This window comes from Eumetopias jubatus, unplaced genomic scaffold (assembly GCF_037043125.1).
Source record: "Eumetopias jubatus isolate StellerSeaLion01/CBP00866 unplaced genomic scaffold, mEumJub1_p1.0 scaffold_9, whole genome shotgun sequence".
In the NCBI taxonomy this organism is placed as follows: domain Eukaryota; kingdom Metazoa; phylum Chordata; class Mammalia; order Carnivora; family Otariidae; genus Eumetopias; species Eumetopias jubatus.
In genome coordinates, this window is record NW_028274815.1 from 123,565,848 (window position 1) to 123,592,675 (window position 26,828).

Sequence of the window (26,828 nt, forward strand, 5' to 3'; positions counted from 1 at the left end):
AGGAGGGCCTGGATAGGGAGAGAGTCTCTAGGGTGTTCAACTGCCAAATCTCCCGTTTACTAAGCACCTACTACAGTTCAGAGCACTGTGCCAAGCTTATATGGCCAGGTGGGTAAGAGCAGGAATCAGAGTCAGACTCCATGGACTCTAACCTTAGCCACCTCCTAATCGTTGTGATTTGCAAAAAAATACTTAACCTCTCTAGACTTTGGTAGTGATGGTGATGATGGTACCTACCTTCCTTGTGGGGTTGCAAGCAGATTCGGTGCATTATTAGCCATCATTAGTATCAATGACCCTAATTTCTATTCAATTAGGTAAGCAGTATTATCCACATTTAATGCGGAAAATGGTTCAGAGAAGTTAAGCAAATTGCCCAAAGCTGCCCAGCATCCTAATGACAGAACCTGGATTCCAACTCAGATGGGGCAAACCCCTAATCTGACTGTCCCCTGCTCCATTTGAACACAGCACAGACTTGTGTCCACATCCCAGGGCTCAGCAAGTGTGCGTACCTTCCAAGAATGTCAATGATACACTGTGATAAAAATAACCTCTCACATTTATACAGAGTGCTTTACAATTTATAACTATCTTTCACGTTCACATTTGACTCTGAGGGGGAAGCCTACTTTTCATCTGTATACATTTTATACAACACAATGAAGCAGAAACTGTTTACAGTGGCCTACAACTTACTGAATATATATGTGTTTACATATAAATGTATAGCATTATGTGTGACTGTGCGTGCACATGAGGGCAGTTCAATTAAAACACTTTTTTTTTTTTTAAGGGAAGGTTGTTCTCACTAAAAAAAGGATTTGATCTCAGCATTAGTCGCCCTCTCCACACTCCTTTTTAGCGTTCACTTCAATGCAAAAGGTATGCAAAGAAAGGCCTGGAGCTAAAGCTGGAATCAATCAGGGGAAAGAGAAACTGCTCTGGAAATGAGAAGACTTTGCATCACCTGGTTAATCTGGGAGGGAGAGAATATGATGAAAAATCCCTGCCCACTACAAGGACCTTTAAGTCTGCAGAAGGATTTCAAGTTGTTTGCTGGTAGCCGACCAAGGCAATCCCTTGCCTGTGTCCTATCAAGCATCGGGAGAAGAAGGAGCCTTGCGTCCACGCAGCTTTGGGGGAGGGGTGGAGAGAAACCAGTTCCATATCCGGTCCAGTTGGGACAGCCAGGAGAAACAGAGTGATATTCTAGAACTCAGGGCAGGCAGTGAATGGGGGGGGGGTAACATGGGCTTCCCTGGGAATCTAGGGGGCAGGGTCAGACCAGGTGCAGGATTTGCAATGGGGAATTCTGGTCAATACTTTACAGCTCAGGGAAGGGAAGGGAGGGGAGGGGAGGGGAGGGGAAGGGAGGGGAGGGGAGGGGAGGGATAAACTCACCAGCTGGTACATGGGCTGCATATTTATATTTCAAAAAAACTGGGACAGTAATTACATATGCAGTTTTGCAAGCTGATTTTTTTGAACTTACCATAGCATGAACACTGACCCATGGCATCAGATATTCTATGAAATACAGGGTTGGTAATGCCAGCATAGAATTCGCTGTGTGCATGCACAAGAATTTTCCTTAACTGTGCTCCTATTGTTGGGGCATGTAAGTGATTTCCAAGTTTTGGCCCTTATAAATAATGCAGTGACGACCTCCATGCATACAGCTCCTTTGGTGCAGCTCTGATTATTTTGTTAGAAGAAAAAAATTAGCAAATTGTCCTCTAAAGACACTGTGCCAGTTAACCCATCTGCAGAAACACCTCTAAGAGACTGCCTCATTGCTCCGTGCCAACGCTGATTTTTTACCAATTAAAAATAGATATATTTCGGTCATCTTATAGGTTAACAATGCACTTAATTTGATTATCTGTGACATTGGACATTTTAAATTTGTTCTTCACCATTCATATTTCGTTTGACAATTACCTGTCAATACTTTTTGGCCTTTTTTTTCTATCAGCATAATGACATTTTTATTGTTACGGTTCTTTTATGTAAGAATATCATCCCTTTCTTATCGATTTTGTCATATTTTCCCACACCCAGCTTACCCATTTGCTTTCCGAAATTTGTTAATATAGACGTTTTTCTTCTCCTTTTCTTTTTACATAGTAACATTTGTGAACTGTGACTCAATGGCATATTTGTTTGCTTTCAATGAACTGAAAGGTCCTCGTAATAAAAGAACAATATTTAGTTTCCTCTGGTTCTTGCTTTTTTCTGCTTTTAACTTCTTAATCAATCCAGAATTTATTTAGCAAATCATAATACATATACAATGCATTCTATTTTTCCAAATTATTAACCAATTACAAATAGACTGTTAAGCGATTCTCCATTCATATAAATGCTAACAGCTAGTTTCACTACGTACTGGATTATTTTCTGGGCTTCAGTGATTATAGCTATGACACATGTTGATATTTCACAGTGAAGTGACCCTCACAGCACTTTTTTAAAGCGCTCTATTACCTTCTCCTCTATATTATTTTCAGATCAATTTTGAAATCACTTTGTCAAATTCCAAAAAGAATCCGGGTTTTGACTGCAACTGAATTAAACCCACAAATTAATTCGGGGAGAACTGATACCCCCATAATATTAAATGTGCTAATCCAACTACATGCGGTATCTCTCCATTTATTCAGGTCTTGCTTTATCATCCTCAGTAAAGTTTTACAGATGTGTGTGTTTTCATACATAGTTTCTACACATTTCTAGGTTTACTCCTAAGTATTTATAATTGCATTTGAGAACAGGGTACATTTTATTATATTTTTATATGGTTATTACTGGCATATCGCTATTGATTTTTGTTTATTTGCTTTGTGTCTGACCATACTACCAAATCTCTTGGTAATCCTAATAACTTCTTTTTTTGTTGTTTAGTTTATTCTCTAGGCTTTGAAGCTGTAAGAATATTTGCTCCTAGGGAAAAAGAAAAAAAAGCGTCTTTCCATTCCTAGCTTATTAAGAATTCTGATCAGTAATAAAGGCCGATTTTTTTTTTCAAATTACTTACCAGCCTCTCTGGAGATCAGATGGTTTTTATCCTTTGACCTACTGATATGAGGCATTATACCAATAGCTGCTCCAGTATTCAACATTTTTCATCAGTGCCTTTCTGGAACAAACCCAACTTGGTCACAGTGCCTTATGCTTTCATACTGATGCTGGATTCTGGGGGTCATTTTATTTTTTTAAAGATTTTTATTTATTTATTTGACAGAGAGAGACACAGCAAGAGAGGAAACACAAGCAGGGGGAGTGAGAGAGGGAGAAGCAGGCTTCCTGCGGAGCAGGGAGCCTGATGCGGGGCTCCATCCCAGGACCCTGGGATCATGACCTGAGCCAAAGGCAGACGCTTAACAACTGAGCCACACAGGCGCCCCTCTGGGGGTCATTTTAGAAAGAGCTTGAGCTTTGTAGCTATGTAGTTCAATGCTCGGTTCCCAGCTAGGCCACCTGGTCAGGTATATGGCTTTGGGTAAGTCACTTACCTTCCAGACAGTCAGTGGAGGAAATTGTACCCACCGCCACCCCCCCCCCATTAAGTTGCTGCAAGAATTCCAAGTAACGTCTTCAAAACAAGCTCAATGCTATGGGCCTTGCATACTACAGAAACTCAAAACTGGGTAACTGTGGTTCTCATTACTATAATCATCCAACTTCTTTGTGTTGTTGACTCAAGATTTTCACAGGTAGAGGAATGACTACCTCCAATTTTAAAGTATTTGGGAGCTGTATTTTTAATCCGGCAAGTTTGATAAACAAACTTTTATTATCATTAATACTACCTCTCCATGGCTCACTTTTTCTTCTAATGTCGATTTTCAAGGTTAGAAAGAATCAAGGAGTATTTACTAGGGTATGTTTGTTGACTTACTGTACTTTACCCTCCAGGCCCTAGTTCTCTAAGGATCATGGGGGAGCAGAAAAATCTAAAAGTAACAGGATGTTTAATAGGGTTTTTCTTGTTACTTGGGAATTTTACCCAAGGCTACAAAACCAAGAAGATTAAGGAGTACTACCACGTCCTCCAGAGAACAGCTGAGGCACTTCCAGATGTCCTTTTTGAGACCATCAGAGGCGCCCAACTGGACCCTCCCTCTCCACTCCGACACCACACTCAGCCCACACAACAAGGAGGCCACACAGACTGGGAGAGAAGAGACTCCTGGAGGTTGTGAATAGGGGTAAGGGAAGAAGGCTTTAGCTTCTCTCCTCATCTTCCCTAAACCAAGTGAGGGGCTCCAAGGTAGCCACCTGTAGACATCAGGTGTGCAGAGGGAGGGAGGGGAGAGGGTCTGCAAGAAGAGGAGATGGACATCTCATGCCCCAGCAGATGCCTGCTCGCATGCAGACACCTTTGGCTCGTGCAGCAACTCCCGAACCAAGTATGGCGAGAGCAGGCTTTCTCTCTCTTCATCCCCTCATCTCTCCTCCATGGTCCTATGTTCCAGGGGAAGAAGGAGGCACAGAAGCAAAAGAGGAAGCAGAGGAGGAAAGGAAAAGTAGAAGAATGAGGACCCCTTCTCCAAATCATTGTGCACAAGGGGTTGTCGTAATCCATCTTCTGTGTGTGCCTCCAGTCTGAGCTCACCGGCACGATTCAGGCAACAATGTCCCTTTGAGCCTGGTGTGGCATGCATGGAAGACTTTCTCTCCCTAGTTTGTCATGGTGTTGGAAATTTCTCCATTGGTCTTCAGATTTTGCTTTGATTCTGGGTGGGATGGTGATCTGACCACTACTGGTTGATCCTGCTGTGCTTCCCTAAGACTCGTGGGTAATCACACCAGGGTTATGGCAGAGCAGAGATGGGAGTTAGATGTCTGGGCTCATGCCATCATCCTGCTAAGAAGCTCCATTTGCTTCTAATTCAGAAACCTGAGAGTTAGGCCAGGTAATACTACCCCTATTGAAGCTGATGCTTATAGAAACTTAAGAAGAAAAAAAAAAAAAGAAAAAAGGTCAGTTACAATGGCTTGGTTCTATTTTCGAGACCCTCGGTTCCTCCTTCTCTCTTTCTATCCTTCCACTCCACCCTAGAACTGCAGGCTAGACTGAAAACAGAGAGCCTGCCTGAGGATGCTCATTGAAGAGAGTGAAGACTAACTCACCTCCATGCCTGTTTGCAAGTTCTCATGTTCACAAGCCTTGGCCTCCCAGAAAAGAGATGGGTCTGGATAACATGCTTCTCTCTCTTACTTGGGACTAAGACCAAATTGGAAAAAGCTCAACTCCTATCTCCACCCCTGAGTCCATTAGCAGGTACCATTACACCCACCTCTGCACCCTGCAAGCACGCATCAAGGACTCCAGCGCACCTGCAAAGCCTTTATTTTCACATCTTCCCTGCAGCTCTGAGCTGCTGTTACTCACCCACCGCTGTCTAAGAAAGGAAAGACAAGAGCACTAGAGAAGTCCTTTATGACAGGGTCCATCATGCCAGAATGAAAGCAATCGGTTCAGATCCTGCCACCCTCCTTCCTAGGCCTGAGGACTATTTTTTTTTTTCCAAATAATGTTCATTAAGGGGCTTCTGTGTTTTGGGTTCTCTACTAGGCTTCTAACTTATACCACAGAGGCTTCACAACAAAACAGTGTGCTGTAATCTCCTGTAAATGAAGAAAAGCAGCAGAACCACAGGAAGATGCACGGTCATCCAGAGAGCAAGTACCAGCTGGAAATAAAAAGCAGATTCTTCTTGGCTCTAAAGCCCCAATTCTTCTCACTCCATTCTAATGACTACTCTCACTCCATTGAGCCCAGCAATTTGAATTCCTCCCCTTTATTTCCTTAGAGAAGAGAGACAGACACATATCACTTCAAGTAGGAATCTATAAATATGTAAATAAAATATAATGTGCAATCAAACCTCAGGTGGAGGGAAAGAAGATGAGAGCTCTCCAAATCAGCAGTGTATGTCACATTTCAGGCTGTGCAAAGTCACCTTCCATTTGGAAAACCTGAACAATGTGAGCCCACAACGAAGTGGGTGCCCAGGCAAAGGGGCCTTTGATTTACAGGGAGTAAGAAATCATGGTTGGGGGAGGGGTGTTATGCTCACTAGTTTGCCAGATTGTTGATTTGTGGCTCCACAACTGTGAAGTGACAGTTATTGCCGAGTGTCTGGCTCAAGCAGGGCTTCTAAGGATGAAGGGAAGAGATTTCCAGAGCGTAAGAGAGATAACTTTGGGTCGCTGAGGACCTGTTCCTGAGATAAGGAGGAATATGTCTCCTGAGAGTAAAACCAGATCCATATATAAGTGGGTGTTGAAGGGAGCCAGATTCGGGTGACAATGAGGGAAAATTTCTTCTGTCTGATGCTGCATGAGAGTTTTAAGGCATCAACAAGCAGGTGCTCGGGCCATTAAAAGTGGTACCTGGAGAGAAGATGAATTGGACCAAGGGTGTGTCTGCATCTCTCCTCATCTCACTGGCCTTCCCCAATTGCTGGCCTTTGCCCCCATTCTCAATGCCACTGACCTTGGTTCTCCTTGTGAAATCCAGATATTGATGCTAACAGCCTCTGCTCTTTTGAACCTAAAGGACACTCCGCTCCTATATAGGACCCCATCCAGAGTTTTGTGATAACCAGCTAGTATTAAGTACAGAGTAACGGTAACCCCCCAGCATCCACAAAGTTAAATGGTCTGCTATGGGAGATACCGAGCTTTCCATCAGAGACAGCACTCAAGGTGAGGCTGGATCGGCAAGAGACAGCCCTCCTAGGACCCAAGTCCTATCCCTGGATGTCTGCTGTTGGAGATGTGCCACAGAAAGAAACCCACTGTTCTAGACAAGAAAACCTTTGAGAGTCCAGACTAGGATCATCAGGTTCTGAAGTGGGATTTCCCATGAGATGATGAAGAACAAAAGAATATAGCCCACCCCTTCATCTGCCAGTCAGTCCAGAGAAATGGACATGTAAGACTTCCTGTTTTAACAATTCACAATAGCAAACGACAGATGTTGGCAGGGATGCGGAGAAAGGGGAAGCCTCCTACACTGTCGGTGGGAATGCAAGCTGGTGCAACCACTCTGGAAAACAGTATGGAGGTTCTTCAAAAAGTTGAAAATAGAGATACCCTACAATCCAGCAATTGCACTATTGGGTATTTACCACAAAGACACAAATGTAGGGATCCAAAGGGGTACGTGCACCCTGATGTTTATAGCAGCAATGTCCACAATAGCCAAACTGTGGAAAGAGCCAAGATGTCCATCGACAGATGAACGGGTAAAGAAGATGTGGTATATATACACAATGGAATATTATGCAGCCATCAAAAGGAATGAAATCTTGCCATTTGCAACGACGTGGATAGAACTGAAGAGTGTTATGCTGAGCGGAATAAGTCAATCAGAGAAAGACATGTATCATATGACCTCACTGATATGAGGAATTCTTAATCTCAGGAAACAAACTGAGGGTTGCTGGAATGGTGGGGGGTGGGAGGGATGGGGAGGCTGGGTGATAGACACTGGGGAGGGTATGTGCTATGGTGAGCGCTGTGAATTGTGCAAGACTGTTGAATCACAGATCGGTACTTCTGAAACAAATAATACATTATATGTTGAAAAAAAAAGAAGAAGATAGCAGGAGGGGGCGCCTGGGTGGCTCAGTTGGTTGAGCGACCGCCTTCGGCTCAGGTCATGATCCTGGAGTCCCGGGATCGAGTCCCGCATTGGGCTCCCTGCTCGGCAGGGAGTCTGCTTCTCCCTCTGACCCTCCCCCCTCTCATGTGCTCTCTCTCTCTCTCATAAAAAAAAAAAAAAAAAGAAGATAGCAGGAGGGGAAGAATGAAGAGGGGGAAATCGGAGGGGGAGATGAACCATGAGAGATGATAAACTCTGAAAAAGAAACTGAGGGTTCTAGAGGGGAGGAGGGTGGGGGGATGGGTTAGCCTGGTGATGGGTATTAAAGAGGGCACGTTCTGCATGGAGCACTGGGTGTTATACACAAATAATGAATCATGGAACACTACATCAAAAACTAATGATGTAATGTATGGTGATTAACATAACAATAAAAAATTTAAAGAAAAAAACTAATGATGTAATGTACGGTGAGTAATATAATAAATAAATAAAAAATAAATAAATAAAATAAAATAAAATCCTGTGCAATCCCATAGGATGCAATGAGAAGAAAAAAAATTCATAATCACAACATCCTGAACAGTATCAGCAACCAATAATGGGTTAGCCTCGTGATGGGTATTAAAGAGGGCATGTACTGCATGGAGCACTGGGTATTATATGCAATGAATCATGGAACACGACATCAAAAACTAATGATGTAATGTATGGTGATTAACATAACAATAAAAAATTTAAAGAAAAAAACTAATGATGTAATGTACGGTAATATAATAAATAAATAAAAAATAAATAAATAAAATAAAATAAAATCCTGTGCAATCCCATAGGATGCAATGAGAAGAAAAAAAATTCATAATCACAACATCCTGAACAGTATCAGCAACCAATAATGGGTTAGCCTCGTGATGGGTATTAAAGAGGGCATGTACTGCATGGAGCACTGGGTATTATATGCAATGAATCATGGAACACGACATCAAAAACTAATGATGTAATGTATGGTGATTAACATAAAAAATCATCTAATTAAAAAAATAATCTGTTTTATTACAGGCATCTGAAGAGTATTTTGAGGTTTTCAAAGCACTTTGATGTACATGATCACATATGCACCACATGCCTGTATCTCAGGAAGGATGGCAAATGATTAAACTGAGCAAAAGAACAAAATGAACAAAATGATGAATGAAAAAACAAACAAACAAATGAATGGGGCATCTCCAGGGAATAGCATGAAGAAAGAAAATCAGACTGCTCTCACTGGTACTAAGAAGTCCCTTTGATTCTACAATGCAGGTGCCATCAGGTGGTTCTCAGGGAAGATGAAAAGGTAGCCTGCTGGTCTCTCCTAGGCTCCATGTTTCCAATGCCATCACTTGCTGGGCATTTTTACCCCAAAAATAACATCTTCAAACCTGAACGCGCCCCCTTGCCCCAAACCCAGCTATTGTTTCCCATCCCAGAAAGCAGTTCCACCACTCATCGCTCAGCCATCCAAACCAAAAGCCTAGGAGTATCGTCTTTGGCCCTCTTCTCTCACCCCCACATGCCCTGTCTGATAGTCTGTCCAGGTTCTGGCTAAAAGTCTCGTTCTGAGCTCCACAGACTATGGGGCTAGGATGCTGCTGTGTCGCCAAGCTCTTGACCATCTCCACTCTTAAAGGTGAAACCCCACTCCTGATGCACCAGGGACATAACTGGCCAGTGGCCTGTCGGACCTAGAAGAACCAGAATACATCCCCACCTGCCCTTGCTGAATTGGCCCCCTGGTATCTTCCTGAGCTATACCTGGGCACTTGTAGCCTGAGCTCCTGCTTTAAGCCTCTGCCACCAGGGCCTAGCACAGAGTCTGGCCCAGGGAAGGGGCTCCGGAGATGTTTGACGGGAAGGCCTATGTCTGCAGTAGACTAGACCATGAGGCTGGTCTGCATAATTGCCAGGCTCCCTACTACACAAGCCCATGCTCCAGAGGACGCACAGAGAGTAGACTCCATCAAACCATGTGATGGGGAGCTCCCTGGGCCAAAAGACTTAGTGCTAAACACTGAAGTGATCTGTCGTCTTGGTCTGATGATTCTGAGCCTTAGTCTTCCTCCCATCTACCTCTCAGAGCTGCCTTAAGGATCAACATAACGGGCACACCCCAAAAGTGGCATGCTGGTGTGGCACGGTGTACCAGTGGTTCTTCAATGTGGGTGTGCCTCAGCATCACTCAGAGGGCTCCTCCAAGGGCAGATTTCTGAGCTCCACCCCCAGAATTTCTGAATCATTCGGTCAGGGCATGGGGCCTAAGAATTTGCATTTCTAATGCGTGCCCCAGTGATGCTGATGCTGTTGGTCCAGAGACTACGTTTTGAGAACCAGCGCTCCAGACCGCTTTAAGAGCACTGCTTTTCCACCGCAACCTGGATTTTCTCCAGGAAGCATGCTATTTCAATATTCGACTTTATGTTTATGTTTTACCCTTTTTGCTGTTTTGCTGGAATCTTAACTGAGTCTGTAAGTTCCTCTGGGCAGAAATTACACCTTCCACACTCCACATTCTCTCATTTTCTGTTTTGCAAAATAAGGAGTATATTTCCAGTGTGATTAATAATAGAAAAAGGAAAGGGGGGGGACTCAGAGAGTACCAACCCCAATAAACAGCATCCACAAATGGATACCAGCCCTGAAATCCACTTAAAAATTAATTATGAGGCAAAGAACATTCTACCATCAGTGGCAATGTGGGAAAGAAGATTATGTTCTTGATGACGCATTTTCTAAAATGTGGGTTATTTAAGATTTTAGCTGTAACTTACTTAAACACCAACATTTTTTGAAATATAAAACCACAAACAGCATTTCAACTCATAATTTTTATAGTGACAGTCAGACAATTGTGTTTTCAACATGTAAAATCCATTACACAGTCGTGGCAACAGTTTGCAATAGATTGTAAATGTTTATTGAGATGATCATCTTGCGATTGAATTTCAAAATGTATTATATGATCATCAGCAAATAAGTCCATGGGGGCTGCTAAAGTACTTTGAGTATCATTTATAAAGATCAAAAACCCTGGAAACTCTTAGATTTACCCCATGGAAAGAGAAAAGTCTCATTGGCAGGATCAAATCAATTACTTTCATGGATGAATACTGAATTGCAAAGCTGAGATAAGGTATTACCTTGTTTAATAACATAATCTTATGTCCTTCTAAAATAGTAGGTTTCATAATCGGGTTTCAATAAGGAATTTCACAAAAGGCCCACTTTTGAAAATAATCAAGAAAATGGCATTTCCACTTATCAGTGGTTCGATGACATTCAAAAGAATATTCCCAAGCAATGGACATCCTCACTAACCTTGGGTTCCATACTGTCGAGATGCACTACTGAGGTACTTAAGGATGATTACCATCAATTCTGCTATAGCTCTTATTTTGACAACGCAAATTGTTCCAACATGATTGACATATTAGGGGACAATTTGAGCATAACACGAATGTCACATTTGCTATATGTGATTCTGTATGGAAAACACTACTGAAGCAGAAAACTGCACCCAGCTCAATGGAGACACACAGGAATACACAGAATGTACCCACCTCAAACATCCACTTGCTATGTCCATCGGCTGGGCGTGCTAAGAGCCACATCCGTCCACAGCAGATGTCACGACTTTCCACCATGTTCAGAAAGCACTCTTCACCACCACTGTTGCCCACAGGTTGCAACCTTTCTGACACACATTTCCAAAGCAAACTTCGGGTCCCTTCAAGGAAACACCTCATATACACTGCACTTTGTATGCATACCCTACACCATTAACATGCGGGACCCTGTGCCATCACTTTTACTTACTTCCCTCTCTTTTTAAATGTGTCACTGATGAAGTAGGAGTGTTGTGCCCCAAACCTACTTTTTCCCATCACCCTGATGGTTTTTACTGTATAACTTTCCATACCGCAGTGATTTTTAGGGACACAGAGGTCACATTATAGTAGAACTAACTGTATTTTGCTTTCCTTTCTTGTTCCATGGGGTCACTGTGCTGATGAGTCCTTTTCTCCCCATCCAGAAACCATCAGTGACTCTTTTCCCAGTGGAAGCCAATGGCTCATGCTGCCACCTCCCTTGCCCACCAGTGGAAGCTCTATATTCCATGCTAATGGCGCATACCTCTCTGTTTGCATTGTGGTGTGACCGATGATCAATGGCATTAGGGTCAGAAAAACCTGAATGCAAATTCTGACTGTGCCAGTGGTCAATTCTACCCCTTTGTACAAAAAGTCTTAAAATATTGGGTCTCTATCTCTTCACGTATATATAAGAAAAAGTACTTACATCAAACGATTAGAGAAGAAAAATGAGAAAATATAAATAATGTGATTTAAAGGAAAACAAAACAAAACACCGAGTTCTTTTAACTTCTTGAGTTCCATTCAGAGCTGGAACATATCAGGGATACAGTCAGAGATACAATCCTAGCCAATGCTCCTCCAGAAGCCTGGAGTTCCCAGGAATATTTGTACAGCTGGATCAAAAGAATCCTCTTAGACACAGTCCCAGACACCAAACTCTGAAGCAGCATCCAAAAACCTCAGAGAAAGCGCTGGAGTCACAAGCCCCCAGAGTGCACTAAGCCAGGAGCTTGCAAAGATACAGAATCCAGACAACCCTTGGAGGGACAGTTCTAGTCCAGACTCCCAGGTTGGAACCAGGAGGCTCCGAGGGATACTGAGCCAGAAAGCTCCTAGAGACAAAAGCGGTTCCAGAATCCACTGAAAGACACTTTCAGAGCCAGGAGGTACTCAAGATATGGTTGGCACCAGGAACTCTTCAGAGACAGAACAAGGAACCCTCAGGGAAACTGAGCTCATCAAAACTAAGGGCTCATTAGGGTCATAGGCCCAGCCATGGATCCTCACACAAAGTTAAAATCACAAACACCTTAGATATGTAACAAGAATCAGAAGCACTCAGGGATATAGTTCAAACAAGGCCTTTAACAAGGCACACAGGGCCAGGAGCCCTCAGGGATGTAAGACCAAGAGACCTCAGGGACACCTTTAGTACTAGGAAGCCTCAGACATATGGAGACACCAGAAGTCCTTGCAGAGACAGAACCAATGTCCCACTGGAAACACTGTCAGGACCAGGAATGTCTCCCTGACATAGCTGGAGTCAGGTGGCTTTACGAATCACAGTCAAAGCTAGGCCATCTCCAGAGTTACCACCAGACCCCGAAAGTCCTCTAAGGCAAGACCAAAACCCTGACTACTGCTCTCTACAACAGGAGGCACACTCCCATCAGAGAAGTTCCGGGATGATTGTCACTGATGCCAAGAAGAGGATCAACTGCCCAACCTCTCAAAACGGAGCTATAAATGAAGTTCTTACCTGCACATTTGGTTCTGGTGGTGAGGGGAGGCCCTGGTGGTCCCGTGCCTCCCTCCCCTGGTCGTGTGAGCAGCACCCGGATCTCATACTCCACGTCAGGGTCCAGATGCCACAGCTTATAGTTGGGAGAGTCAACTATGTGGGTCTCGGCCCAGGTGCCCGTGGTGGTGCGATATTCCACCTCCTTCAGGATGATGGGGCCATCGCCGATGATAGAATTGGCATTTGGCTTGATCCACAGGTATGTGGCCCCTACGGCCAGCAGCTCTGGGGGGGCGATGGGTGTGGGAGGCTCTGGAAGACAAGCAATCGGCAAAGGATGTCAGACCCAAGTGGTTTAGAGAGAAGAATCGAAGCACATAAGGACAAGGGCAGAATTCCAGAGAGAGCCATATACAGTCACTCAGATCCCTTTCTTAACTCCATTCACATCCTACTCAAATTGCCATGACTTTGTATGTAAATACCTGAGTCAGCATTCCTTCTCCCACACTACCACATCTCCTTCTTTTAAAAGAAATGAAGAAAGAAGGCAATAGTGGGTAAATGGTTTTTCTAGAACACATTAAAGATGCCTAGGTTAATATTCTGTTTTCTATCCTCAAATGAGAACATGCCTTCACTGAAGTGGAGTTTGGTTCAAAGCCCAGGGGAGTCTGAGATTTACAAACATTCCTTTCATAGCAACACACAGATTGTTAGTGGAAGTTCTCCCCAAATAGTGCTAGGAGCCTAAGAAGCCAGAGGATGGTGGCACAACTCAACTCAACTCCAGTGGGTTCCCTCCATCAGGGCGAGTGTCACTGGCACGGTGGCCCTTGTGGGAAACAAGGGTCCAGGGAGAAGTTATGCAGAGTTATCCTGCATCTGCTATGAGTTGTCCCTCTCCCATTGAGTTCTACTTCTCCAGCTAAATAAATGAGAATTTCAACAAGCCCTCAGAGTGGGTCTTACTGGCAATTCTTAGCCCACTGGCAAAGCTGCAGAAATTAGCATTAACTTTGTATTCCTTATTTACCAAGAAATCTCACATGCATTACTTCATGCAAATCTTCCACCTCCATTTTGATGGATAAAAACAAAGAACCCCAGCAATGGGGTCACCCAACGGAGATCATGAAGCTTACAGGTAAGGCAGGATGGAACCCACATCTCTATGCCTTCCCTTACCAGCTATTCCCTTGGAAAGCTGTTTGCCTCTAGATGTCCATTTTCTAAAAATCAAAGTGTATATATTTGCTATTCTTGTCTGTAGCAGAATATACCAGTGGAACAATACAGAAAATAAGAACAAAAAGGAAATAAGTCCCCTTCCCTACGACCCAATATAATAGCCGTTTTTATTTCTCCATGTTCCAATTTGTATTCATATATTTAAGGCTTTTTCAGACCCAATGTTTTTCTTCCCTCACTTATTACATTCTAAAGACTTTGTTTACAACGTCGATTTTGTCGTCACTGTCTTAAATAGCTACAGAACCATCTATCAGGTAATCACACTAACTAATCGCAAATTGCTGGGCACATGAGTTCCAAGTTTTGCTACGGTAAATAATGCTGCAATGAACAGCTCTGTGCAAATGACTCCAGTTTCACTTGTCTTATGTTTTTTTGGAACCAACTGCCAGGAATGGGGTCTGTCAATGGATACGAACAAGTTAGTGACTCTTGGGGTAGAATTAGGAAGGGGAGGGTGAGAGGAGGCATCTGGGGGTGGAGTACAACATAGATATGTTCAAGAACTTTTGGAGGGCCTCTGGGCTATTCAGGTGGGTAAGGGAGGTAGAGGTTTCAGTCTGAAACTCAGGTGAGAGCTTCAGGATAGATCAGACTCCTTCCATGTTTGCTTTTTAACTAATTACCTAGCCACAAAGATTCTCCAGAGACAGAATAATTGCTATGAAACAGAGGTGGACAATATTTTCTCAGTGTGACTTGAAGCAAATCTTAAGGGAAAACTTCAGGTTGCCTCTATTATAGCCTGCCATTTGGTCAGAGAAGGAAATTAAGCAGATTAGTCAGGCTAGATGCTTTTCTTTACAAAGCCATGAAGGTTATTACTCAAGGCCTTGTTATCTCAAAGGTGTTTGCAAATTGATTTTTGGATAATTTGTTCCAGGTAGAGAAGTTAAGTTGGCAGGCAGATAATTTCTGGGCTCATCCTTTGTGCATTTTAAATATATAGACCCTCGTATCACCATTGTCAACTCTCCAGAGTTCCCATCAGTTTCCAGGGAGGCCCCCAGGGTGGTATTTGGTAGCTCTGTGACAACTCTGCCCAACTCCTTAATGTAATTATTCACAGGCTGGCCCTGTACAGAATTAAGCACAGCAGACTTCAATACTTTGGGGCTTGAGCAAGTGGCCACATTAAGCTCTCTCCCATCGACACTACACCACGATTTTTGCTCTATTTCAGGCATTAGCAGTAAATTGCTGACCACCAGAAAGAAAATAAAGTATCAATCTTTCCAAATGTTCGGTCTCCTTTCACGAATTTCCGATGGTAGCTACAATATAGTAACAAACATTCCCTCGAGTAAATAAATGTCTCCATCTCAAATGACTTAGTAGTTTACATGTCCCTGTGCAGACTAGCCAACGAGGTTCTCTCTCCCTCTGTCCCCTCAAGAATATATCATGAAGTACATCAAAGCGCTTCAGCTACTTAGTTCTAAGCAGCCATCAGATTCTTATTTTGTTTTCTCTTTTGTTACTAACCACTGATTTATAATTGGCATTCGTTTAGAAGTCACACGTCCGACTGATTCAAAGAGAGAAAAGTAGGGATGAGACACATTATTATATTTATATATTTATACTATTATATACATTTATTATATATGTTTATACATTATTATATTTATATATTATATATAATATATATATATATTTTGGAAAGCACCTCCCTTTTTAATTTTTTTTCTTTATTTTATTTTATTTATTTTTTTAATTTTTTTATTGTTATGTTAATCACCATACATTACATCATTAGTTCTTGATGTAGTGTTCCATGATTCATTGTTTGTGCATAACACCCAGTGCTCCACGCAGAACGTGCCCTCCTTAATACCCATCACCAGGCTAACCCATCCCCCCACCCCCCTCCTCTCTAGAACCCTCAGTTTGTTTTTCAGAGTCCATCGTCTCTCATGGTTTGTCTCCCCCTCCGACTTACTCCCCTTCATTCTTCCCCTCCTGCTATCTTCTTCTTTTTCTTTTTTCCTAACATATCTTGCATTATTTGTTTCAGAAGTACAGATCTGTGATTCAACAGTCTTGCACAATTCACAGCGCTCACCATAGCACATACCCTACCCAATGTCTATCACCCAGCCACCACATCCCTCCCACCCCCCACCACTCAGCAACACTCAGTTTGTTTCCTGAGATTAAGAATTCCTCATATCAGTGAGGTCATATGATACATGTCTTTCTCTGATTGACTTATTTCACTCAGCATAACACCCTCCAGTTCCATCCACATCGTTGCAAATGGCAAGATCTCATTCCTTTTGATGGCTGCATAATATTCCATTGTGTATATATACCACCTCTTCTTTATCCATTCATCTGTCGATGGACATCTTGGCTCTTTCCACAGTTTGGCTATTGTGGACATTGCTGCTATAAACATTGGGGTGCACGTACCCTTCGGATCCCTACATTTGTATCTTTGTGGTAAATACCCAGTAGTGCAATTCCTGGATCGTATGGTAGCTCTATTTTCAACTGTTTGAGGAACCTCCATACTGTTTTCCAGAGTGGTTGCACCAGCTTGCATTCCCACCAACAGTGTAGGAGGGTTCCCCTTTCTCTGCATCCCCGCCAACATCTCTCATTTCCTGACTTGTTAATTTTAGCCATTCTGACTGGTGTGAGGTGGTAGCTCATTGAGGTTTTGATTTGGAATTCCCTGATGCCAAGCGATGTTGAGCACTTTTTCATGTGTCTGTTGGCCATGTGGATGTCTTCTTTGGAAAAATGTCTGTTCATGTCTTCTGCCCATTTCTTGATTGGATTATTTGTTCTTTGGGTGTTGAGTTTGAGAAGTTCTTTATACATTTTGGATACTAGCCCTTTATCTGATATGTCCTTTGCAAATATTTTCTCCCATTCTGTCGGTTGTCTTTTCGTTTTGTGGACTGTTTATTTTGCTGTGCAGAAGCTTTTTATCTTGATGAAATCCCAATAGTTCATTTTTGCCCTGGCTTCCCTTGCTTTTGGCGATGTTTCTAGGAAGAAGTTGCTGTGGCTGAGGTGGAAGAGGTTGCTGCCTGTGTTCTCCTTTAGGATTTTGATGGACTCCTGTCTCACGTTTAGGTTTTCAACCATTTGGAGTCTATTTTTGTGTGTGGTGTAAGGAAATGGTCCAGTTTCATTCTTCTGCATGTGGCTGTCCAATTTTCCCAACACCATTTGTTGAAGAGACTGTCTTTTTTCCATTGGACATTCTTTCCTGCTTTGTCAAATATGAGTTGACCATAGAGTTGAGGGTCTATTTCTGGGCTCTCGATTCTGTTCCATTGATCTATGGGTCTGTTTTTGTGCCAGTACCATACTGTCTTGATGATGACAGCTTTGTAATAGAGCTGGAAGTCTGGAATTGTGATGCCGCCAGCTTTGCTTTTCTTTTTCAATATTCCTCTGGCTATTCGGGGTCTCTTCTGGTTCCATACAAATTTTAGGATTATTTGTTCCATTTCTTTGAAAAAGGTGGACGGTATTTTGATGGGGATTGCATTGAATGTGTAGATTGCTCTAGGTAGCATTGACATCTTCACAATGTTTGTTCTTCCAATCCATGAGCATGGAATGTTTTTCCATTTCTTTGTGTCTTCTTCAACTTCTTTCATGAGTATTTTATAGTTTTCTGAGTACAGATCCTTTGCCTCTTTGGTTAAATTTATTCCTAGGTATCTTATGGTTTTGGGTGCAATTGTAAATGGGATCAACTCCTTGATTTGTTTCTCTTCTGTCTTGTTGGTGGATAGGAATGCCACTGATTTCTGTGCGTTGATTTTATATCCTGCTACTTTACTGAATTCCTGTATGAGTTCTAGCAGTTTTGGGGTAGAGTCTTTTGGGTTTTCCACATACAGTATCATATCATCTGCAAAGAGTGAGAGTTTGACTTCCTCTTTGCCTATTTGGATGCCTTTGATTTCTTTTTGTTGTCTGATTGCTGTGGCTAGGACTTCGAATACTATGTTGAATAGCAGTGGTGAGAGTGGACATCCCTGCTGCATTCCTGTCCTTAGGGGAAAAGCTCTCAGCTTTTCCCCATTGAGAATGATATTCGCTGTAGGTTTTTCATAGATGGCTTTTATGATATTGAGGTATGTACCCTCTATCCCTATACTCTGAAGAGTTTTGATCAAGAAAGGATGCTGTACTTGGTCAAATGCTTTTTCTGCATCTATTGAGAGGATCATATGATTCTTGTTCTTTCTTTTGTTAATGTATTGTATCACGTTGATTGATTTGCGGATGTTGAACCAGCCTTGCAGCCCAGGGATAAATCCCACTTGGTCGTGGAGAATAATCCTTTTAATGTACTGTTGGATCCTATTGGCTAGTATTTTGGTGAATTTTTGCATCCATGTTCATCAAGGATATTGGTCTGTAGTTCTCCTTTTTGATGGGGTCTTTGTCTGGTTTTGGAATCAAGGTAATGGTGGCCTCATAAAATGAGTTTGGAAGTTTTCCTTCCATTTCTATTTTTTGGAACAGTTTCAGGAGGATAGGTATTAATTCTTCTTTAAATGTCTGATAGAATTCCCCTGGGAAGCCATCTGTCCCTGGGCTTTTGTTTGTTGGGAGATTTTTGATGACTGCTTCAATTTCCTTAGAGCACCTCCCTTTTTTAAATGAAAAGAAAGACCATGTTTGTGAGTTCTCCTCTTTGACATGAACTGTTCAACCAGACAGTGCACGAAATCAAGGAGGCCATCTAATCCAACAACCAGAGTGTTCAGGAAGGAAACCGAGGCTGGGGAGGGCTCATGGCCTGTTAAGTAGGAGAAGGTGGGGGTGCGGCATCAGAACTCAGGGCCCAAGCAGCATTTTTGCTTCTTCCTTCTTCTTCTTGTACATCAGATGTTTAAGTAATTAGCCAGAAAGGTCACTCAGGGGTGTCTTTCCTAGTAGTTTTTAACTTTTGAGGATGCACAGGCCCTTGCAAAGATCTGATGAGAAATTCCAGCCTCTCTTCCCAGGAAAAATGCACATAAGTCTATTACTGAGAGTTACGCCCACCATTTCAGGCATTCACGAACCCTTCTGAAGCCTTGCATGAACCCCTGAAGAGGCTATGTTGAGAATAAAGGAAAAGCACAGAGTTCCTGCTGACAGACCACATGCCCATAATAGTCTACAATTCTTTGGGACCCTGAAACTACCCTTTGTTGCAGTCTATAGCAGGGGCTAGAAGTTGGGAGTACAATCATGTAAGGAACTGGAACTTGATGTTAGGTTCACAGATCTAGTGCTTGCAGGCTCCCAGGGTCCCAAATATCTGGGTGAAAATAAACAAGCAAAGATTTCCATAGGACAATGCAAAGTAAATGTGTAGGTCCTCATGGCCATAAACCACCGAACACATTCATAAATTTCACATTTGGACTAAAATATTTAATGGTTAAAGATATGACCCTACTGGCAAAAATGAACTATTGGGACTTCATCAAGATAAAAAGCTTTTGCACAGCAAAGGAAACAGTCAACAAAACCAAAAGACAACCAACAGAATGGGAGAAGATATTTGCAAATGACCTATCAGATAAAGGGCTAGTATCCAAAATCTATAAAGAACTTCTTAAACTCAACACCCAAAGAACAAATGATCCAATCAAGAAATGGACAGAAGACATGAACATTTTTCCAAAGAAGACATCCAAATGGATTATATTATGTTAATCACCATACACATGAACAGACACATGAAAAAGTGCTCAACATCGCTTGGCATCAGGGAAATCCAAATCAAAACCTCATTGAGATACCACCTCACACCAGTCAGAATGGCTAAAATTAACAAGTCAGGGAACGACAGATGTTGGAGGGGATGCGGAGAAAGGGGAACCCTCCTACACTGTTGGTGGGAATGCAAGCTGGTGCAACCACTCTGGAAAACAGTATGGAGGTTCCTCAAAAAGTTGAAAATAAAGGTACCCTACGACTCAGCAATTGCACTACTGGTATTTACCCTAAAGATACAAATGTAGGGATCTGAAGGGGTACGTGCACCCCGATGTTTATAGCAGCAATGTCCACAATAGCCAAACTGTGGAAAGAGCCAAGATGTCCATCGACAGATGAATGGACAAAGAAGATGTGGTATATATACACAGTGGAATATTATGCAGCCATCAAAAGGAATGAAATCTTGCCATTTGCAATGACGTGGATGGAACGGGAGGGTATTATGCTGAACAAAATCAGTCGATCAGAGAAAGACATGTATCATATGACCTCACTAATATGAGGAATTCTTAATCTCGAAACAAACTGAGGGTTGCTGGAATGGTGGGGGGGTAGGGATGGGGTGGGTGGGTGATAGACACGGGGGAGCGTATGTGCTATGGTGAGTGATGTGAGTTGTGTAAAACTGTTGAATCACAGACCTGTACCTCTGAAACAAATAATATATTATATGTTAAAAAAAAAAAGAAGAAGTATATAGCAGGAGGGGAAGAATGAAGGGGGGTAAATCGGAGGGGGAGACAAACCATGAGAGATGATGGACTCTGAGAAAAAAACTGAGGGTTCTAGAGGGGAGGGGGGTGGGGGGATGGGTTAGCCTGGTGATGGTATTAAGGAGGGCACGCACTGCATGGAGCACTGGGTGTTATATGGAAACAATGAATCATGGAACACTACATCAGAAACTAATGATGTAATGTATGGTGATTAACATAATATAATAAAAAAATAAATAAAGTGATTTTGATTAAAAAAAAAAAAGATATGACCCTACCCATGAAATGCTATATTCTAAGTAGAAATCTTCTACAAAGGCTATCTTTGTAGTTTGGTTGGCTGTAACAAAATACTACAGACTGGGGGGCTTAAACAACAGACATTTATTTCTTACAGTTTTGGAGGCTAAGAAGTCCAAGATCAAGGTGCCAGCCAATTCAGTTCTTGGTGAGAACCCTGTTCTTGCTTTGCAGGCTGTTTCCTTCTTGTTATGTGCTCCCATGATAGAGAAAGAAAGATCTCTGCTCTCATCCTCCTCTTATAAGGGCACTAATCCCATAATGGGAGCTCCACTTACATGACCTCATCTAAACCTAATCATCTCCCAAAGACTACTCTCCCACCTCCTAATACCATCACATCCAGGGTTAGGACCTCAACATATGAATTTGGAAAGGGAGGGGCACACAGTCATTCAGTTCATAGCAGAGGCTATGTTTTCAAATTCATCCTTCTCTTCACGAGGGGCTCTGTCTGTCACGATCTTGAGATGAACAACCTGATAGAACTCCCTGTGAAAAGAAACCCCAACTAGTACATACTGTTTCTCACGTCCCAGGCACAATGCTGAGCATGTGGACTTCAGTGGCCAAGAAACATGGACTCTCTGGACGCAGGGAATGAGAGTGTAAGGCAATTAAAGCAGCAGTGACAATGAAGTGGAATGAAAGTCATGATGGGAGTGGCAGAGGCAGTTAGGAGGCCCATGAAGGGACCTAATCTGGTGTAGAGGTCAGGGAAGCTCTTGCAGAGAGAGCTTGTGATCTGTGGGCCTGCGATTCATGTTAAGTTTATGAACAAAGAGAGAATGCCTTTGGGGGTCCTGTAGTTCTGAAATGCTGGGGAAGGTACTACACAGGGCCAGACTGGTAAACAATTAAAACTAGGTGCTCAGAACATGCATTAGTTCACTCATTCGGCAAACACTGAGCACCTGCTATCTGTCACACGCTGTTCTGAGCACTGAGGATTCAGCAGTAAACAAAACAGACACAATCCTCTGCCAGCAGCTTACATTTAGCTTTCACTCAAGCACGGAGAGACAGAAGAGTAAGAAGAAAAGAAGGTAATTCAGAAGCTGATGAGAAGGAGGAAACTGGAGGATGAGCCAGGCGCAGGTGTATGTTTATGGACAGACCAAATGACGTGCATCCATACAATAGAATACCGTACAGCAAGGAAAAAGGAACAAGTAATTGACACACATGACATGGGTGAATTCCAAAATTATGTTACGCAAAAGAAGAAGAGAAAAATGCATGACGATTCCATTTATATGAAAAGTTCAAGAAGAAGCAAAATTGACCTACGGAAAGTCAAAATTACAGTTACCTACAGGAGCATGTACTTAATGGGATAAGGTACAAAAGAACTTTCTGGAGTGTTGAAATGTACTACATATTGGTCTGGGTGATTAAATAATAAAAAGCAGAACGGCGTTACCTCTGGTGGGGTGACTGCCTGGAAGGGGACTTGAAAAAACTTTCTGGGATCATAAAAATTTTCTGTATCTTAACTAGGGTTGTGTAAGATTCATGAAGCTGTACGCTTCAAAGAAAGGTATTTTGCTATACCTAAATGCTATGTTTAAGGACAATAAAGAAACAAAAAATATATAGCTGGTCTATGACCCAGCAAGTGGGAAGAATGCCACTAAATTTTACCTGGAGCTGTACCCCAGACAATATGGAGGGAATGACCCATTAATCCCATATGATTTATCTCCAAATAATTATATCAGCATCACCAGATGCTTGAATTCCTATGATTTTTCCTAAGACGAGGTTGTTCCTCCAACACACCAGGACTCATCCATGAACCTTTCCACATATGAAACCACCACCCCCCTCCTTCTACTTGACCCTGCACCATAACTGTGCAACACCAGGAATAAGTGTTTCACATTTGATGGCACTCTCCGCCGACACAGTCTGGAACCAAATCCAGAGGGAGAAAGTCTGGCCTTCAGGGAGCTGAACTGAGAGATGGCACTGGCCCCGCTCAACTGGGCATCAAAGCACTTCAAGGAGAAGCCTCTGTGAGCCTTCCACATATGAGTCCTAGGCGGCAGCTGCCCTGGACCTGCCTAGGCACTCCTTCAACATGTAGGTGGTGAAGTGACCCCTTAATATAATTCTGCCTCATCCTCAGGCAGCAATCTCCAGACCAATTCTGTCTTTCTTTTTCCTGCTGTGAGCGCTTGTAACAGTTTGACTCCCCAGAAATTCCGACAGAGAGCAAAAGTGCTTCAAATAGCTAGAGAGCGAGCTTTGTGTGTATGTATTGTCTGCTCTAGACAGAAATCAAACCTTTTGAGAAAAACTAAATGTTGCCAAGACATGAAGTGAGCCTCGACATGTTAATTTACGTGGATGGAACCTGGCCTCAGACACTTTCCACCACCCTCTGCCAGCTATCTGATCACCTTTCTAACTGCATCACTATTTACAGACCCATGAGAGTCTGCGGGAGGCCCCCCTGCCACCCTACCAACCAACAGACACACAGACGCTCATGCTATTTAATCATTCCTACTGCCATAGGTTAGCACATGCCATTTTTCTCAATTAGAACACCTTTCCTTTTACTTTTAACCAAACCAGGCCCATCTTTCTTTTCAATTCTGCATCATGTCTACTCAGCTGCATGATCATAGGGCCAGGCACACAGTGGATGCTCAAAGCATCGTACTCATCAGATATTCTACTGACCGGCATGCAAGACTGTTCCATAAAGTAATGACTTAAGGATCAAAAAGGAAAAGGGAAAACTAGCTTGGACTCAGGGTCCAAAACTCTCTCTGCCCTACCTTTACCACTAACCAGCTCTGTGACCTTGAACAAACCACTCAACCTCTGAGGCTCTCCACTTTTTCATTTTCAGAATGAAAGATTGTTTTACAATTCTAATTAGAAAAGTATCTAAAGTCTCTACCAAGGACTACAGGGATGCTATGTGCATATGTTCATGGCGTCTACCTTGACTGAATTGTCAACAGGAGACCCCACCTTCTCCCTCCCTGGCATGGACCCATGAGGTCCTTGAGCAGAAGATCCAAGTAGACACAGCACTATTCTACCAGTACAGGCCTACCGGAATTAGTCTTTGTACCCCAGCCTAATGTAGAGTCAATGTTCAATAAACATTGGATGTCTTATTCAAAAGAAAATTTTTGGCACATTTTCCCAAAATAAGAGGTTGGGGCCGCAATGAAGAGATGAAAGAGAGCAAGAAGGAGAATGTTACAGAGAGCAGGGAGTGGGTATTCACGCTAAGAGCTTCAAGTGCTTGGGCAGAAGACATCAAATATGTGGAACAGAACAATAATGAAAGACCTAGCCTAAGAAAATTTCTTTGAAATAAATGAAGATCTGAGTTTGCAAAGGATGAAGAACATGGTGGGCTTCAGGCAAAATCAATGATGAGACTCAAAATTAAGCATGAACTGGTAATATTTTGAAATACAAGACAAGGAAAGTTCCCACAAGCATCTAGAGTTTTAAAAACATCTCTGTCAAAACAAAAAAGACTAAGCAATCAGTTCTCAGACTTCAGCATTTCAATTTGAAACACCGTGATGTAATGGGGAAGTTGATGAAAATAGTAATAATAATCACAACTGACGGCAGCGGCAGCTAATAAGTACTGCAAAATTGTATGCACCTGTCACTGTTCTTAGTAACTTAGAATATTAACTTGTATAATCATCACAGCAACACCAGGGGTAGATACTATTATGATTCACGTTTTCTTAAAAGAAGAAAGAGGGGCACCTGGGTGGCTCAGTCAGTTAAGCGTCTGCCTTCAGATCAGTTCATGGTCTTCAGGGTCCTGGAATCGAGCCCCACATCAGGTTCCCTGCCTAGCGGGGAGTCTACTTCTCCCTCTGTCCCTCCCCCTGCTTGTGTGCATGCACTCTCTGTCTCTGTCTCTCTCTAATAAATAATATCTTTAAAAAGAAGAAGAAAGAGATGCAGATCAAGTAATTTGCCCAATGTTGAACAACTAGTAATTCGAGAAACCAGGATTGGGGTCCCAGGCAGCCTTATGGCAGGTGGGGCCTCCCAACCCTAATAATTTAACACACTCATGAAGTTTTAAGAGGATGTTTCTTAGCCCAAGAATTTTACAGCCAGCTAAGTTGTGGTACTTTTGCACAGCCAACACAAAGCCACTCTCAGACTCTGAAAAATGCAGGAAATATAATGTCTACTTGCCCTTCCTTAGAGAAAAAATTACTTGAAGACAGACCCCCACCCACCTTGGGAAGAATCAAAATCATGACTCTAGGATGGGGGGAATTGAGATACTGAAAGGATTGTCTTATGGACACACAAAATTTCTCTGGAATAGTCTCTTGCTCTTCCCCTTCTCCAGGTGCCTCCCTTTTTCTTGTTCTTCAAGAGTCAGTTTTCCTCTGGGATGCCCTTCTGGATCTCACTTCAAGGCTGTGATCTCTGTGCTCTGTGGGTGTCTTAGCCCAGAGTCCCGAGAAACAAAGCTTGAGACAAGCATTCTGTGCACGTGACTTGACTGGAAGAGTTTTGAGAAGGAGAAATAGTAGGGGAAAGGTCAGGAAGCCAAACATGGATGTGGTTTGGGCTGCAGACTCAATCAGCCTGATCCCAAGGGAGCTCTGGAACACAAACTGCATTGTCCCCCATTGAGGCAAGGGTGTCAGCCATTTGTATCCCTGTGTCATTAAGTGGCTACAGGCTACTCTAGGGGTATAGGCATTGCCCCTCAGCCAAGGAGCATCCATGTGGCTGAGGACAGTTAGCCCAGGAAGACTGTAGTAGTTTCCTAAGACTTCTACAAGTAGGTACTACAAACCGGGTGGCTTAAAGCAACAGAACTCTATTGTCTCACAATTCTAGAAGTGAGAAGTCTGAGATCGAGATGCCAACAGGGACATGCTTCGTCCAGAGCTTGTTCTAGCTTCTGGTGGTTGTGGTCATTCATCTTCTCTGGATTTAGACCTATCATTCCGATTTCTGCCTCTGTCTTCACGTGGCTTCTCCCCTGTGTGTCTGTGTCTCTATGTCCAAATTTCCCTCTTCTGAGAAGGACTTCTATCACATTGGATGAGCAGCCCCTTCTCCAGTAGGACCTCACTTTAACTGAATATATTCCATCTGCAAAGATCCTCCTTATTTCCAAACATGGTCATGTTCTGAGGCTCTAGGAAGAACGTGAATTTGCAGGGGAACAATCAGCATTCAATCCAGTACAGGGGGCAACTAGGAACTTTTAGCAGCCACACTCCTGGCACCTAGGGGATGGGCACACTAGCCAGGGGGAGGAGACGTGGATTGCGCATGCCAACAGCATCCTCTGGAGTGGAGAGGCACCTCAGTGCTCCCTGGGTGCAAATTCATCACAGAATTTGTACATGGAGACGACTTGCTGTTTTCTCAAGAGCAAACACCAAGCCATTTCTGACTGGGTCCCCAGACCCCATCACAGGGCCTGCTCTATGGAGGGCTTGATCCTGGAGTCAAAGCACCCCAGCAGTTTTTCCCTCCCCAGGGTGGTATTTGAGGACATGGACCATCCATGTGCATTTGTTCTTTCCTTTTCTGGCATAAGCATTTCTAGTTCTTAGGATTCTAAGCAATTTCTCCCTACTGCTGAGCTACCTTTTGGCCATGTGCAGCAGATTCTGGTGGCACCCAGGCCAAGTTCTTTCTCTTGACTCACCTCGAGGTCACTTACAGTTTCAGTGGATAATATTGCCATGCCCTGATGACTTCCTATCTCCAGCACCTACACATCCCTGCCCAGAAGCTTTCTACAGCTGCCAGAGTTTGATGGCCCCACTGCAGGGCAGACTGGG

General features: G+C 43.0%; 1 protein-coding gene across 1 annotated transcript in view; it reads right to left on the reverse strand.

Annotated features, from left to right (window-relative positions):
• Positions 1-26,828, reverse strand: part of PTPRT (protein tyrosine phosphatase receptor type T) — an 856,863-nt gene that overhangs the window by 619,961 nt on the left and 210,074 nt on the right. Inside the window, exon 7 of the mRNA XM_088026646.1 lies at positions 13,013-13,306. Within this exon, the coding sequence (XP_087882772.1) occupies positions 13,013-13,306 (294 nt within the window). The remainder of the gene's footprint in view (positions 1-13,012; positions 13,307-26,828) is intronic.